The following is a 17844-nucleotide window of genomic DNA, read 5'->3' on the forward strand; positions in this document are numbered from 1 at the left end:
CGTTTAACAAGTGTTTTTTGGGCTTAATTTTTTCATGTGTTCAGCCATTCAACATCCATAATCTGTTTCATATTAAATATATTGTGCTTTTTGTTGAATTTTGTTTTCAGAGTTAAAAAGCCTGATGAGTTCAACCGACCTCGCATTCCAATATCACAAAGGAAAGTCAGGAGGAGGAATGTCTACATCACAAAGAAGGTAAGAGAATATTGTATAGGTATATTTTTGCAAAGATCTATCAGGTCCATTATTTTTTAAAGTATTTTCGTATAGTTTTCTATGCTGGGACAATGGAAAACTTTTGTTTTGGGAACTGTAATTGCCAGAATTTTGTCAGTTTACAAAGTTATTTTTATGATATGAATGGCCTTGATGCACACTGCTGTAAGCCAAACACACTCATGTTAAAAAACATAAAAACTACAAGCCTAGCATTTCTCCTAGACATGAAACCTTTTATTAATTCCCCAGAAACAAGTTTATGCACAAATGTATGCATGTAACTTTTAACTAATGAGAACTGTTTAACAACAGTGGTTCAGAAAATGAATATACTTTAGAACAGTTAACCTAAAAAGTTTTGCTTTTAAAATCATACAGAGATAATTAAACTGAAAGGGAATAAAGCCCTGGAATTTATAGAAAAACAGGTTGGTCTCAGGACAGGAATACTGTATATGAAATAACAAGTGTTGCCCCCTGGAAAGGTTACCCTACAAGGCTAGCGATTGATGTAACTAAAAGGCATTGATTAAAAACATCAACATAGTCATAAACTAAAAGAAAGAATGATGCAGGTATTTTGTTTGCTTTTATAATAATACTTTTATTTATTTGTATTTTGTTTTTGTATGTAGAAGAGCAATTGTTAAAGGGTACCAGGTCCAAGTAAGCTGGTGTCAGGCATTGTGTGTACTACTTATATACTAAGAACAGTAACAAGAAAGGCCCTCAAAGAATCTAGTAAAAAATAATTTTTTAAGTACAAACCAGTATATTACTATAGTTTCCATTTTGTGTATCAAAATTTTTCCAGACAAAATGTATTTGAAGGAAGAAGGGTAGTACTTTGGTGACTAGTGTGAATGTTCATTAAGGTCCATGGGGACTTAGCTGTCTTCCTAGCTCAGTTTTTGTTTGTCCAAAGATATAAGCTTACTTCATTCCTAAAACTGTTGTGCCCAGGATTAGTTATTAGTAAGTTTTTTTATTGTTAGGTGGATTTCGTAAGGTAATGATTAATTACAATATAAATTAGTTGGTTCTGTGTAGTTTGTTAATTAGCTTTTGTTTAGTTATCTCAAAGTACAGATTTTGCCATACAAATTGTTTACATTAATAATAATGGAAAAGTAAGCAAATTAGTGTTTTACTTTACTATTGTCTTACACTTGTACTGTTATTGTATTCCCCTTTTTGTCTTGATTCCCTCTATGCATTTCTATGTATTTTGCTTATTTTGAATTTGTTTAGATTCGTTGTGCTTTGGGATGTTTTAGGATAATTAATTATGGCCAATCATTTGTGCATTTTTGTCTCTGTGGTTGTAGTATTTCATCATTTTGCACTATTCTTAATTGTTAGATATTTGTTCTTGTGTCGGCATAGGTTCCCTGGTATACCAAGCATGCCAAGTAATGCCTATGTAGACAGTGTTGCAGGGCCCACGTGATTTATTTTCAGCCTGTCAGTTACAGGTGTGTTCACCTGATATTACTTGTACTCTCATGTGTAGATTGCTTTGAGGTGCAGTGGAAAGAATTTAATTGGGAATACAGATCTGATGTTCCTGTCTTCCCCTCGGATTTTTGTTTAGATTCCAGTTGCAAAACCTTACTCAGCCTCTAATTTGTGATTGATTGTTGATTTCTATAACTTTGTTGGTAGTGCCAGATCAGTTGCCTGCTCAGATCTGAGATGTACTAGTGTATCAGATGCCAGTGCTGATTTCAGCTACACTTTTGCTGCTACTCTTACTTCATCAAGTTTGGCTTTTTTTCCTAAGTCTGTTATTAGTTAAGGCATTCAGGAGAATGTAGCAGAAACAGAGCAGCTGATTGCTAAAGTGTTCCCTTCCCATCTTAGCAATGAAGTTTCTTTACCTGTATGCCTGGAAGTTCTGGCAAAATTGCTTGCAAAATTGCTTGCAGAATCAATAACCAAGAACATACTGTGGACATAAATTGATTTCTTACTGCACCAAAGTTGCTTCCTTGTTAAAACACGGAGCCACTTCATTTCAAAGGCTCCAAACTTTTGTTGTCTAAGGACTATAGCTGTTCTTCATCTGTGACTCCAAGCTGCTATACTTCAATGGATCAGAGCTGCTTTTTTCTCAAAAGAAATCACTCTTATATTAAGTCTTTAGAGGCATTTGATTTTTAATGTGAGCCACTCTTTTTACAGGATCTAAGCCACTTTACATCAAAGAGCTTGAGTCACTCCTCGTCAGATGACTACTAAAGTCATTCAGTAGCTAAAGACCTGTGCTGCTTTTCTGTTAAGGTTCCAAGTTACTCATTCAGTAAGGTCTGAGCTACTCTACTTTTTTTAGGTCATGGCCACTTTACTGTTTTGGATCCAAGCTATTCTACTAGTGTTATCAGCTACTTCCCAGTTAGAGACTCAAATCATTCTGGCTTTAGGTAATCAAGTTGCTTCACACCTAAGAGATTGTCCCATTTCACTTTTAAGTGAATTAATTGCTTTACTGCCATATTTTGAACCTGGTAAGCATCACCAACGTCATATCCTGGCTGCCTGCTGCCATATCACACCACCTTCAACACAATAACACGTTCTCCCCCATTCAAGGCTGGTGCCACTCTGATCAACTCAAAAATGCCCTTTATGGTTATACAAATTGTAGAAACATCATGTGATAACACTAAGAGCTAATTTAGGGGTAAATGGCAACTTGTTTTGTAAACAGAAAGACAGTCTGACAGAGGACATGTACCTAATGCCTCCTGCTATGTTCGTGTGTTCAATGGTAAACAATTTGTTTTTATCCCATTTATCCCCCAAAATGAGCGTTCCAAAGTGAAAGAAAAATCTTTTGCCTGAAGAGATATTATCAGCACTCGATGTAGAGACTGATGGTGACTATGAGAGACTGAGTAGCAGCTCGGAAGCCTCTTAACATAGACTGAATTAGATACATCTAATTTTGAAGAAAAGTATTTTAGATTGGAGCATCGTATTGCCAAGTTACTGGACAGTAGCCAATAAGGAGGGGAGTTCCTTTTCATTCACCCAAAACTGAAATACATTGTTCATGATAAGGGAAACCCCTTGGGAGTTTTTTTTTATGCACATTATAATGGTAATGAACTGATTTGCTAATCAGTTTCTAGATGCATAAATAGCAAGTTTGCCTATAATATCACGTGCACTAAAATGGTATGAAACAGATGTCAGTCAATGAAATGAAACCATTCACTGCTCTACTGGCTCTATTTCAGGGAAAGGCATATAAAAGAATAATTTTTCCATTTTATGTTTCATGCTTGTGATCTTTAGGATATATGAGTAAAAATGCTTACCAACACCAAAGAGACATGTAAATGAGAGAAGCAAAAAGGTGGATACCAAAGAACTTTATCATTAAATTACTTCCAACAAGGCGGGTGTAATTCCTAAAATATGATATGGATTTATTAACTACTATCGCTTGGAAGTGAACAAAAGGAAGGAGGTAAGGATTAAAATGAAAGTTGTGGAATTGATGACCCAATGAACAGCAAATGCAGTTCATAAAGCAAACTGAGCAGAGACTGTGGATCTCGGTAAGCTGTTGATAAAGAAAATGAAACTGCTTACTACTGATTACTTATCGATCCATCAGCACAAATAGTAAACTACCTGTCAATCACCACATTTCTTTTGTTTCTTAAACAAAAGACATGTATGGGATTTTCTGGGTTTGTAGTGAAACAAAATTAAAATTCTGTGAGAGCCGCATTGCAAGGATGTAAGTTTAAGCTTAGTATGTTTAGCATCACAGGGCTCAAGTCAGGAATTAGTGTTTAATTAGAGAATGATAATGCCAAAGCATAGTGTGAATAGTACCTCAAAGCTTTTAGTTGCTAGTCATTTAAATAGAATTCTTGTAAACCTGTCCACTTCCTGTTATGAGGCAAAGTTATGAAGCTGTAGAACAAGTTGGAGGTTAAAAAAAATTGTTAGCTAAGGGAGATTTAGTTTGTGATGGTAAAATATTTGGTATTGTAAGAAAATTAAGAATAGCAAAAGCAGTTTCAGTATTTTCTAAAAATCTCACCATTAGAAGTAGAGTGAAGACAGTTGTAGCTACTTAATAATATATGTAGAGGTAAATATTGATGTCCAGCAAGGAGTCTTTTGTTGTTGTTCACCATAATGGTGTGTAAAAGGCTTTAGAGAGCTGCTATATACCAGTGACCTAATGGTAACAGCAGAATGAAGAACCATACCCCATTAGTTATGGCAACAGTAAATGCCTTTCAAAGTACTTTTTCCTGTATTTATGCATGTATGATTCTTTAGAATATTATGGAATGAGGAGGTTAGGGATGAAAATGTTTGGGATTGTTATATGCAGATGATCTGGTGATTATGGCAGAGGCTGAAGAAAAATTGCAAAGAAGGGCAAGAGAGTTGCAGGAATCTCTTGAATGGGAGTGGTATGAAGTAAAAGTGAGATTATGGTGTGCAGCAACCAGGGAGGGAGGGAATAGTTATTTACACAAGATAAATAGGCTTAGATTTAAAGCAGGTAAAAAGTTTTTAAAAATTAGGATCTACTTTAAGCTGAAAACAGCTTAAAAACAACTTTGTGGGAAATGGAGGGAGTTGGCAGTGGTAGTTTGTGATAAAAAAATGCTAAATTAACTAAAAATAAATGTCAGTTGTACTGTAATCAGACCATTGCTGATGTGCATTAAGAGGAAAGGATGAGTTGAAGCTGGAGTGAACAGATATGAGGATACTACTGCTGAAATGGATTTTGGGGATCTCTGTGGTAAGAGCCTAGAAAGGGAAGAAATCAAGAGAAATGCTAGAGTGATAAAGATTACTGATATTATATGAGTCAAGATTGAGATGGTTTGGGCATGTGGCAACATTGAGTAAGGAGGGAAGAGTGAAGAAGGCTTGGAAAGAAAAGTGGGAAGTAAGGGATTAGATGGAGTGATAAAGTGAGGGAGAATTTTGAGAAGGGTTTAACAACGCTTCTTACAAAATTAGTTAGAGAAGGCTCATCAAGGCAGCTGACCCCTTAGCTTAGGGACAGCGGTGAGGAAAATAGTTTGTTGGGACTTGAAATTAAGTGAAGAATTAAGGAATTGATAAATAGTTAAGAATATGCTTTGTCTTAATTTTTTTTCATCATGAAGGAGTCTGGGTTCAAACAGTAGAAAACCTTTTGGCTTAAGGTTTGGTGGTTTAGCTTGGTTATTAAGAATAGTACTGCAATCTTAGTTTTGTTTAGCATTTTGATTGCAGTTACTAAGAATACTACTTCAATTTTAGTTTTGTTTAGAATTTTACTTTTGCAGTTGCTGGTGATTAATCTGTTTGAGGTTATAAATCTGATATAGCAATAAATTAAAATTAATCACATCCATCTTTGAATCATGACATTCTTCAAACCAAAGTGAACATTGTTTTGAAGTGATTTTACCTCATTTTTTAACCGATGACACTTGTTACATGATGAGTAGACCACATGAACCAGTCTCTTCATGCACAAAATACAATCCAACACTGATAGTTGTGCATATCTTATGTTGCATCCAAACTCCAGCCAACAGTGAGTGTCTGGTTTTGGATGTACATATTGTTCCATTTTTGCTTTACAGGGACCAGATAGGATTTTATTTTCATTAATATAATTAAATTTAGGGGTACAACTCACTGGAGTATTCCATTGTCAGCATGCATGAAGTAAATAGGGTTTAGATGTAAGTAATCTTGATATCAAGATGAGGTTAAGTGAGTCAGCACTTATAATAAATAAAAGTAAGTTTGTCATGATTTATTCTAGTAACACTTGAATACAGTATATTGCTATTTATTCTTTCTTACAATCTGGCTTTAAGGGGAATTCTAAATAAAGGAGCTATTTTATTTTGCCAAGGTTTTCAGGTTTTCAATATGATGTGAATGTAATTTCAGTTTGAATATAGGTAGTAAAGGTTTTCGGGAGGGAGACAAATCATAATTTGAATATCAACTAATAGAGTACTGACCTATTGTTTTGCCTGTTGTTTGGTTAAAAGAATAAAGTACAGGAAAAAAGGAGATGATTGTGTACTATATTTTATTTTTTTGTCGTACAAAGCTGCAGTTTATGTATTTTTCTTATTGTAAAATTTTGAGATTCTTGTATTTGTTCCGACACGTTACACAAACCATCGGTCCTTTACATAAGGAATTACTATTCAGCGCCAGCTGGACTGCTCGTAAGATTTAATGACAAGGTAGTTCGGCGGTAACTGCTTGTCTGATGGTTTGGAGTCCCAGTCCGACTGGATGTAAACATACCACTTTGCTTTCAACCGCCGTCGGGTGCAGACATATTTGCCTCTGCCCGCCTTCTGTCGTGAGATGGCCTATGTGCTTTTCAGCTTTCAGCTTTGTTCTTTGTGTATCAGAGTGTATAGCTGTAAGTATTTTTGTTTTTGTTTGTTGAATTGTGCAGAAACCGTGCAATCCCACGATTCGGAGAAGCCCTTGCGCCTCCCATCCAACCGGAGAGTGTGCCCTGGAGTGGGAGGCCGAAAGTGTGGGGCTTTCCAGTTAAGTGATGTGGTGGGCCCCCGTGCCCTGTGCACAGGGTGCCGAGGGCGTGAATGTTCTCATGATTATGCTTGTGGTGGTTGTGGTCTCGTGGTCGGAGGAGCAGTGGGAGCGGTACGAGAGGAGGGGGAGGGCGCATGGGGCCGCCAAGGTGTCGGAGGAGAGCTCTCCCTCGACACCTCTGGTGACAGATGCGTCGTCTTCTTTTCTCCCTCTTCGTCAGCTCTTGCGTGTGGCTCTCTCCCTTTCGGGGGACTTGTCTCTCTCTGCCTCTTCACTCGATCTGTCAAGTGCAGAGGAGGGAGGGCAATACCCCGACCTTGAGTTGTGCTCGGGGTCTTCTGTCCACTTGGGGGGGACCTTTCCCCCGCTGAGCGAGCAGAAGGCCCCCCCCCCCCATTAACCCGACTGTTGCTTCCTCAGGTGTGTCTACCTCCACGGGTGGGAACCTTCAGCAGGTGTGGCGCGCTCTGAGTCTTCCGGGCACTCCTACTATTCAAGGGCTCCTCCTTCATCTAGCTGCAGCCCCGGTTACTCACAGGGTGGAGACAAGGATGACTACAGCAGTTTCAACCCCGGGTTACTCAGCTCCTCCTCACTTGGTATACACCCAGCACATGACGATGGTCACCCCCACGGCTGCGGTGCAGGCTCCATTGCCGTACGTACACCCAAGAGGGAGTTTGTACCCCCTCCTCCTGGTTTTGCTGTCCTCACTCCTCCCCCTGACTTCGAGTGCTTGAAGAGCTCACCCCTAGATCGTCCACCTGTTGCCACTGTTCCTGCCCATGTAAGTGCTGCCTCTCCTTCAGGTCCTTCCAGCCAGGTGGAGCTGGGCCCCGTTGCCACCGCAGCCACCTGTCAGCTGTCCTGAGGAAGTTGGTGAAGAAGTCCAAGAAGAGGAAGGTGTCGTCGTCTTCTGCTGCTTCCCCTTCGACTTCCAAGGCTCCCCACCTGAAGAAGAAGGTGGCCTTATTGCCCCTCCCCCCCCCCCCCCCTCAAGACGTCTCACACAGACTTCTAAGGGTCTGTCTCACTCCGGTGAGACAAGTGGGTCTTCCGCTGGCCCTCCCTTTCCTCCAGGAACAGGCCCCGTCTCTCCTTCCTCAGGGAAGAGGAGACGGGCACCATGGAGGTACCAGCCACCCCTGGTACCTCTGCTCCTGGCTCCAGAGGTTCCAACTTCGGACCGGGAACCGTTTTGGCCACTTGCCCACGAGCGACACTGAGTGTACGGTCACCTATGGGTGACCGTGCAGCCAAGGTCCAGACGGCTGAGTACACTCACCGTCAGGACCCAGGCACGGAGCGGAAGGATAGTAAGAGTCGCTCGGGTGACTTGCCAGACTGGCAATCGCTCGCGCAGCGGTCATCTGGTGCCCAGGGTTGAGTGACGGTCCCACCAGACTGTTCACATGCCGAGGCTGGGAAGAGGTTCCCCCAGTCACCAGGAACAGCTTCGGCTGCTTCTGGGACCGTGGCACGTCATGAGGACGGTGCTCGCTTTCACCACGGTAGTGGACACTACCAGTCACCCGACTGTTGATCCCATCAGCATGATCGGACGGTTCGCACTGCTGGTAGCAGCTCCCCTGATGCACGAAACTGACGCTACCATCCTTGGTCCAGCGCTTTTCCACAGGGAGACCGCTGGTCCAGACCTGCAGCTCGATCACCACCGTGGGTTGGCGATCACCTGCAGTCCCTCCAGCCTACCGGTTCTGCTGGTAGGCAGGGTTGGAGCGTCAGGTCTTCCTCACCTGTCCCTTCAACCTCCTCAGGCTACACCACGAGGAGCGAGGCGAACAGGAGTGACAGCGAGGAGTGCGTTCCTCATAGTCCGGCCACGAGAGCCAATGAGCCTGGTTTGGTCTGGGGTCCTCCTGAAGGAAGAGTGTCTCGGGAGGGGATCAGTCCAGATGGACCTGGCAGTCCATCGCCTCAGAACGCGATCACCCGCCAGAGACAGAGGTCATTGTGCTGATTCGTCAGCACAACGACCTTGGGGAAGGATCAGTGGTTGCTCCCTCTGACCGTCCATTGAGGTTAGAGTCGTTCTGGGGTCCTAAGAAGGAACCCAGAGCGCCGGTGGGGCTACCCTGGTCTTCCTTGGCTGACGGAGTGCTGGACCAAGTAAACGCCCTTGTCTCTGGACAAGAAGCCTCACTCAGGGCCAGCAGGTCGGACAAGCTGCTTCCCCCTCCTCTGCCTCGTCAGCCGTTGCCAACCAAGCAGGTTGATCCGGAGTTAGCTTGCCTAACTCCGGGGGTGCCTCTTCAACACCTGCTGTCAGAGAACCTCTGGTTCTTGCAGCAAGAGGCATCGGCCCTGGAATCCACTGTCATGGCAGCTTTCCAGGCTGTCTCCTGGCTGGATCTGTGGTCCCTCACAGTATCCAGAATCGCAGCCTCCTCGGGAGCTATGGTTCCTTGGGAAGACTCGGCATTCTGGAGACTCTGCCAGTCTGGAGGTAGGGCCATCTCCTACCTTGCCCACCAGATGGCCAACCTGTGGGCCAACCTAATTTTGAGTAGAAGGGACACAGTCCTGACTCGCGTAACCAGGGCTGCCGGTCACGAGGTAACGTTGGGTCTGCAGAACAGACTGTTGCTGGGTTCCTCCTCTCTCTTCTCCAGAGAGATGGTGGACGTTGCGATGGAAAAGCGTAGAGCTGAGGACAGTGATCACTTAGTACACCAGGCAGTTGCGAAGACTTCTGGGCAGTCTCGTTCAACTGCAGCTAAGCCTCGGAGCTTGCCTAGCGCTTCCTCCACTCCCAAGATGTCAGCACCATCGAGGGTAGCGTGAGAAAAGACCCAGCCTTCCTCTTTTGCTTCAAGAGGTGAGTGTCAGATCTTGAACCCAAGCAGAGGATAAAGTACCTGGGCATGCTGATCTGTATAGTAGCAGCACGAGTCTTCCCTGCAGACTTGTGGATCAGCATGTTCAGGGAAGCAGCCAGACGGTTCCTGTCACGACAGGAACAGTCAGCTCAGCAGTGGCAAGCCGTGATCAGTCACCTGTCGTCACTAGAGAAATTAGTCCCTCACGGGCATCTTCACCTGCGGTCTCTTCAGTGAAGACTAAAGGAGTGCTGGTCACAGGCACGGGATCCACAATCCTTCCTGGTTCCTCTTACGGAGGAAGTAAGGGAGAATCTAGCCTGGTGGCTAGACGACGACTGGAACCTCTTAATAGGAGTGCTGCTGCGCACTCCCCTCTGGAGATGCTTCTGTTCTCAGACGCATCGACCGAGGGTTGGGGCACACACTTGGAAGAGTTGCTGGTTGCAGGAGTGTGGAACCATCAAGACAAGCACTTTCACATCAAATTCCTGGAACTCAAGGCAGCGTTTCTCGTGCTCCAAGAATTCTGGGAACAACTGATGGGACACTCAGTTGTGTTGATAAGTGACAACACCATGGTAGTGGCATACGTCAACAAAGGGGGCCTAGTGTCCCTCCCGTTACACCAGTTTACGATGCAGGTGCACAAGTGGGCCGTAGCTCACTCGGTAGAGCTGTCAGCGAGATACATTCCAGGCAAGAGGAATGTAGTGGCAGAAAAGCTCAGCCACCAGAATCAGGTGATTGGGACAGAGTGGTCTCTTCACCCAGACGTGGCGGAAAGGCTCTTCAACCTGTGGGGGCATCCAGTAGTGGATCTGTTTGCCACCCGGCACAACAGAAAACTTCAGGTTTTCTTTTCAGTTGTGCAGGATCCATGGACAGCTGCAGAGCATGCGTTCCAACATCCGGGGGACAACCTCGTAGTTTACGGACTTCCCCCGTTCTGCTTGATTCGCAAGGTGATCAGCAGGGTGCTGGTCACCAGCAATCTTCGGATGATTCTGGTGACACCCAAATGGCCTCAGGCTCTTCTCTCGGAGGCACCGCGAGAGATTCCCCCATGGCACAACCTGCTGTGTCAATCGCATGTAGAACGGTACCACCAGGCAGTACATTCCTTGTGTCTTCACGGCTGGCAGATATCCACCATCTTTTGCGAGCGAAAGGCTTTTCTTGCCGAGCAGCAACAGAGATGGCTGGATACCTCAGACAGTCCTCTGCAGCAGTATACCAGGGAAAGTGGTCCGTCTTGTGGTTGGTGTAGTAGACCAGGGGGGGGAGGTCTCTCCACTCAGAGCCACTCTTCAGCAGGTAGCAGATTTCCAGATCTTCCTTCGCTGCGAGAAGCTCCTCTCTGTCTTAGCAGTCAAAGGATACAGAGCTGCTCTGGCCCTAGTCCTTAAGCTGCAAGGAGTTTATATTTCCTCCAAGCTGCGAGGAGTTGATATTTCCTTCGCCATGGAAATATCTCTCCTAATGAGGAGCTTCGAGAGGTCTTGCTCACCCAGGGAACTCAGGGCCCGAGTGGGATGTGACTCGTCTTAAGGAGTTTGACTCGTAGACCCTACGAGCCTCTCCGGGAGTTGTCATATAGGGACCTGACCCTCAAGACCATCTTTCTGTTGTCCCTGGCATCGGCGAAGAGAGTAGGAGAACTTCATGAACTTTCCTTCGATGTCAATCCTCGAGGGAATGGGGATCAGTTACGCTCTATTTCATCCTAGATTTCGTAGCGAAGACTCGGAACCCTTTGGTCCCTGACGCCAGGTACGAATCCTTCACGATCCTCTCCCTAGAGGGCTTTACTGGTAATGATACGGAAGAGATGCTACTTTGTCCTGTGAGAGTGCTATGGAGCTTTCTGAAGAAAACTCGACACCTCAGGCCTGAGTGTCGATGCCTCTTCGTTAGCTCTGGGGTGACCAAGAAAGAAGTGTCCAAGAACACTGTTTCTTTCTGGCTTCGTGAGGTGATCAGGAAAGCGTAAGACTCCTAGAGGAGTGCCGACACCAGTACCTTTTGTCCAAGAGCCCACGAAGTTAGAGGTTTTGGTCCAACCCTAGCATTCTGCAAGAACTTGTCAGTTCCACAGGTGCTGAAGGCAGGGCTGTGGTCCAACCAGACCACCTTCACCTCCTCCTACCTTTGGGATATTGACCATAGGTCCTTGGACACTTTTTCCTTGGGACCCGTGGTGGTTGCTCAACAAGTTTAGCTTACCCAGCTCCTTTAACAGGACAAGGTTGCATCTCGTCCTTGTGATATCGCACGAATGAGAATGAATAAGTGTGTGACTGGCTGGACAGGACGATGGTGCAGGTAAGCTTTGTGACTGAGCTCCATTCTATCATCTCTTTAGTTAGGGATAGAAGTGTATCCGTCCCTTCCCTAGCAAGGGGGGAAGCGGACACAGTAAGAGATAAACCCAATGCTTTATATTTGGCTTCTTACTTATGACTTAAGTTCTTGCTTGCTATTCATAAGAGGTAAGCATCCCTCCCTCTTATGAATTGGTCCAGAGGTCTGGCCGCTGATCCTGCAGTTCTCACTCTGATCAGTTGGACAGAGGCTAGGTTCCCCCCATTTGCTCTTATGACCAGTGAGGGAACCCAGATTGGGCAAACACCAGTTCACAAGACTCAAATTCCTCCTACCAATAAGTGAGTCTTCCTTATGTAAAGGACTGATGGTTTGTATAACGTGTCGGAACAAATCACAATTTTTGGAAGTAAATTGTATTTTTCCTAACTATACAAACCTGAGGGCCTTTAAATATAGGCCCACCTCATGCCACCCCTCACTCTGTTCCTGGGCCTAAAGCAAAGTGGAATGTTTACATCCAGTCAGGCGGGACTCCCGACCATCGGACAAGCAGTTACCGCTGAACTACCTTGTCATTAAATCTTACAACTGGTCCAGCTGGCGCTGAATAGTAATTCTTTATTTAAAGGACCTCAGGTTTGTATAGTTAGGAAAAATACAATTTACTTTCAAAAATTGTGATTTTACATTTTTCCAGCTACAGAAGTACTCCTGCTCTCATTTTGATCTTGCTGGTAGTAAAACTGATGTACAGTGCAATGCTTTATATTGAACATTTATTACCCCTTATGACTGTGGTATCTGCATTGATATGCTTTATTCTTCAGCCTGCATGTATTGTGGCGCTATGAAAATCAAGGTTTCATCATTATACGTAATGTTTCCATTGTTATTATTATTAATATTATTTTTATTATTATTATTATTATTTTATTTTTATTTATACTTCTAATCATTGATATGCAAAGCTTAAAATAGAGCATAACTAATGGCTTGTTTACTTCTGCCTTGCATTCGTCAGGAGCTATATAGCGATCATGATGTGAGTAACAAGTGAAAGTGCATTACCAAAGAGATACATTTTATCTCTTTTCTAGTAGTAGCATGATTTATGTAAACAATTCTTATTAAAGTTGTGCATATTTTGACCTTATTGGAGCATCTACATAACTCGAATGTGGTATTCGTATTGAATTGTATTGATGTTTTAATGAGCTTGCCAATTTTTTATGTAAACTGTCGAAGTTCCTTTGTAAACTGTTCCTTTTTACTTTATCCTTTAACTTCTGAGCAGAAGTTGTGTCTTGTGTTGTAGTTATAGACCACCTTATGTATATACTATACAATTCAACCCACCTCAGAAGTGATTGATAGAGTGTAATTTTTAGTTAAGGTAACATTGATTGAATTGCATGAATAATATTTTTGAATACTGTATAGAAGTCTGACTCTCTACTTACCATACCAGAAGATAAAAGCCTTGTAGAGAACTTTAGACTAAAAGCAGAGATGCTCCCCCTGTTATGATGGGGTTTAGTTCTGAAAAAACCTATTGCTAAGCAAAAATATCATGGGGTCAAAGGTAACTTAATCCCAGCAGTGGTCATTATGTTACCAAGGTATCTTTTTCAGTAAGTTTGTATATGATTGATAGGTGTCTTTAGGAAGATATGGTTATACTGAACAGTTTCTTTCTTCTTTTTATCGCTGAACACTGAATAACAAAAGCAGCATAGTAGTTATATACTATTCATGTGTGATAACAAAATTGCATAAGCATGAATTTTGAGTTTTATTTGTAGCCAAATATGTATATAGCACTAAAATAAATTTTAAGTCAAAATAAAAAACTGTAACAGTAATGTAATTTAAATAGAATAATTTTATTTTTCAATCATTCAATAATGTGTGTACACTATAATAATTGTTTACTCCCATTTACTCTTAAGAAATACAATAAGTCATAGTACTTTAATATTTTCACTGTTCTGAACAAATTACGTATCAGGAGCAAAACATTTAGTTTCTTTACTTTAAGAATGAATTTTTAACATTGAATAACATGTACGTACATAAGATGGTATAAAGTATAATTCTTAATAATGCTACTAAAGTACGTAAAGATTTTCCTCAATACAGATAGTACATTCAGCAACCAACTATTGGCGTAGTTTCTTAATTCATTGTTCGTTGTGGGAATATTGCTATATGCAGGTGCCAGATTATTTACTTATCAATAAATATTTCCTTTCAAAGATGTTATACTTGAAATAAATTGAATTAGAATTTAGTAGATTTATTCAACTATCAAAGATAATTTTGCAATGTAAGGAAAATATATACCCATGAGTCTACAAATTTTAATGTTATTCTCAACTTGAGCTTCGTGACAGCATAAGCATTTTGAAGTTGGTTTTGTAGCCGCTTGAGTCTTGACCCAACGTATTGTACTGTACTGGGGTGTCGTCAGTTTGTCTCCTACAAATGATAAATAATTTATTAAGCCGTCAATATTCTTTAATAGCTGTGTGTAGTTAAACTAATTTTGTCCTTTGATCAATAAGATAATTTGCATGATACATTGTGGTCCTAAATTTGACTTCTGATTTTCACACCTGATTAGCTTAGGTTTATTTTCAGCAGTATTCTCTCTTGGATATAAAATGTGAATGAATATTTACCTCTAAAATATCTATATTAATGTGCTGTATTTGATTACAGTGGTCCCCCCGTATTCGCAGGGGATGCGTACCAGACCCCCCCCCCCCCTCCCCCCCCCCTGAATAGTTAGAACCCACGAATGTTTGGAACCCCTATAAAAACGCTAAAAAAGCCTAGTTTGTTAGTTAAAACTCAAGAAAAACCACTAGAAATTTTTATACTTGGTTTTTTTAAGTTTTATCACAAAAAGTGCATTTTATGATGAAATTGATTAAAAAAAACCAGGAATTTGTGGATATTTCTCATAGAAAAATACCGTGAATGCGTGAATTTTCCGCGAATAATGCGGGGAAATGTTCCCGAGAGAAATCCGCGAGTGTGTGAGTCCGTGAATCCGGAGAACGCGAATACGGGGGGCTCACTGTACATTACTTCTGTTATTCTTTTTTTATTGGCCATGTTCTCCTTTTTTCTTATCCTTTTCATAATTCCTTAACATAATTTACTCAGACCTTGCTATCTCTTAAGGGAAAAAGCAATCCTATAAAACCAAAAGAATATAATTTTTTTTTTTTTTTTAAATCTAATTCCTTGCATATCATCCTGTTTCATCCGGACACATTGGAAAAGCTATGGGAGTCAAAACTGACGAATACATTAAGAAAGGGTTACTTTCATAAAAGCTTTCTTGGGTTAATCTTTCTGCAGCTATTCATTTCTTCTAAATATAAATTAATTAAGATTAGTTTCACATGTATGGCTACTGCCATAAGCGTATTAGTATAAATAGCTGATAGGATAGGAAATATGAAAAGTGACTTTCTCATTTAAATCTATTTCAGATATTTTTTCTACGATAAAAACCTACTGCTATAATCCAGGGTAATTCTTTGACAGCTGCAGCAATCATACATACAGGGTGTAACACGAGTTTATGCAAATATTTTGGGGAATGAAAGAAAAAGTAATTTTGAGCACAAAATGTTCTATAAACATATGCATTTTAAGAAGGAAAAGATTGCCCATTTGGCTACGATGGTAAGGATGGGTCTATTCCAGCTCAAATAAGTATATCTGAAAACGGCAGGTATATGTATGTATGAGAGGGAGTAGACTTTTAAGCATTCTCGTGGTCAGGTCGGCAACGTGACACCTCTGTGATTATGGGACCTGGGTTCATTTCCCGGTACCGGACATCAAAATTTCTGCAAAAAAAATTTCTTTGAACTTGGATCTTCAAGCTTTGTAGTGACAAGCGTATCCTAAAAAGAGCAAAGAATTCAAGAAATTAGAGGACATTGTGGCTATTACAGTTGCATATGTATCTGGTAAAAAAGTGACCAGTAGATTCTTCATATATATATTTATTATATATATAAATATACAATTATATTTGCAAAGGCTAGAGGGCAAACCAAGTCTTGGGGGATACCATCAGTGTCTGAGGGGTCAAGTGCCCCCCAAATGATGCCCCTGGTTTAAAATGGTATAACTTTTGAATCGGGTAGTCCTTGACTAGTGTGCTAACTTAGTAGAGAACCCTCTCAGTTGAACAAATTCTTAATCTTCCAGTGCCATTTTAGTTATAATTTTTGCAAATTTAAATTTCAAGTTTAATATTCTCTAGTTTTTGCTTTATACTTATTAAGGTACGTAGTCATGAATTAAAAGTATATGCCATTGCCCTTCTCATTAGCAAAATTAAGTTATGAAAATGATCAGGTATTTTTTGCCAAGAAGGTGATTCCTGATGCTGTTAACACTCAAGCCCCCATGACTTGACAGGAATTTAAGCACACACTTTTTGGGTAACGTCCACATACTGTATTATTTTATTTTGACTAATATGGTATGTAATCATGTTATAAAAAAAATAACTAAGGTGTCAGAAATTTACTCTGAAATACAAGAATGATAGGTTTTGACTGGGGAAAAAAATCAACAGCTATTCTCTGTTGTCAATTTCTTACAAAAACTGTGAATGGAATTGAGAACATTATTTCCAGTGTACTTGACTTAAAAACAGATTCAAAGTTAGTACCAAAATCAATTAAATATTTAAATTATCCACTACCTGATTTCTTATTAAATCTTAATCTCTGAGAATGTCATAAGCACCTTGTTGTTTTGTGTGCGCATTCTGGCTGTTGGAAAGCAAGTACAGTATCTAGATTTATTGTACTTCTATGAACAGTCAGGATGGGGATTGGACTGTAATTGTTGCAGTCGGCACTTCTACGGGACAGAATCGTACAATTGAGCTTTTATATTTAATTTAATGGTACCATTCCCTTTATTGTTTTTTCCCTTTTGTTATTTTTGTGGAAAAGTAGTTCATTCATGTATGTTTAATAGTTAAATAATGACAGTTTATGATGTTTTAATGTAATGACTGTCTAAATGTTACCCTTCAAATAATAATTTTTAGTGTTTTGATAGTTTTTGTTTCTTGTAAAGTTATACATAGTGCTACATGGAATTACTGATTTTTATTGAAAGTGCTACTTAGTGGCAGAATACTTTTGACACAAGTATTTGCTTTCAAAACCTTACCTTATAAATAAATGGGTTTACTGTTTAGTTTGAATGATGAGAATTATACCAAGTAGTGAAAATGTATTTAAAAGATTGGAGGGCCTGTAAAAGCTCTTTTTTACTGTGCACTACATTTGTAATATTTTTATTGTAAAAGCATCTACTTTCCTTTTTCACAGACGAGCAAGAAGCGCCGTGGAACTATCAAGAATCGGCCAGTAGTAGTAAAGGGTCATCGACCCAAAGCAAAGCCTACTTAGTGTTACCGTTTGTAGTTTTTTTTTATTATTATTATTGTTTTTGTTACTTCTAATGAGCTTGTGAAATTTGTTACATTATTTTGTTTTGTAAATGTTTGATTTTTGAATCAGGGGTTTAGATTTGTCTTCTTAAAAGTTCTTAATATATGCAACCAGTATAGGGAAAATGAGTTGTATTATTCACCAATAAAGGAGTTTGGTGAAAGGTGTTTTATTATTCTGAAATTCCCAAAGATCCTCCAGTTTCTGAAGGTAGGTAAAAGAAAGGAATATCCTTATTTTTGTTTCAAATTATCATATTTTTAGCCAGTCAGCATGAAAACTGTACTGTTTTAGTGCTACATGTTATTTGTATGTGACATAGTAAAAAAATATTTAAACACTGGAAAATGTATTTCCTCTCCAAATTTAACTTTTATAGTACAGTAATTTGTTTT

General features: G+C 40.7%; 1 protein-coding gene across 2 annotated transcripts in view; it reads left to right on the forward strand.

Annotated features, from left to right (window-relative positions):
* LOC135198170 (dolichyl-diphosphooligosaccharide--protein glycosyltransferase subunit STT3B-like) overlaps positions 1-17612 on the forward strand; it is a 132264-nt gene extending 114652 nt beyond the window's left edge. The window contains exons 13-15 of one of the 2 annotated variants that reach the window (XM_064225689.1): positions 111-198; positions 12973-12993; positions 17327-17612. In XM_064225689.1, coding sequence (XP_064081759.1) covers positions 111-198; positions 12973-12993; positions 17327-17407 — 190 coding nt within the window. In that variant the 3' untranslated portion in view covers positions 17408-17612. The remainder of the gene's footprint in view (positions 1-110; positions 199-12972; positions 12994-17326) is intronic. The other variant, XM_064225690.1, reaches the window with a different exon arrangement.
* The last annotated feature ends 232 nt before the right edge of the window (positions 17613-17844 follow it).

Source organism: Macrobrachium nipponense, chromosome 21, assembly GCF_015104395.2.
Source record: "Macrobrachium nipponense isolate FS-2020 chromosome 21, ASM1510439v2, whole genome shotgun sequence".
Taxonomy (NCBI): Eukaryota; Metazoa; Arthropoda; class Malacostraca; order Decapoda; family Palaemonidae; genus Macrobrachium; species Macrobrachium nipponense.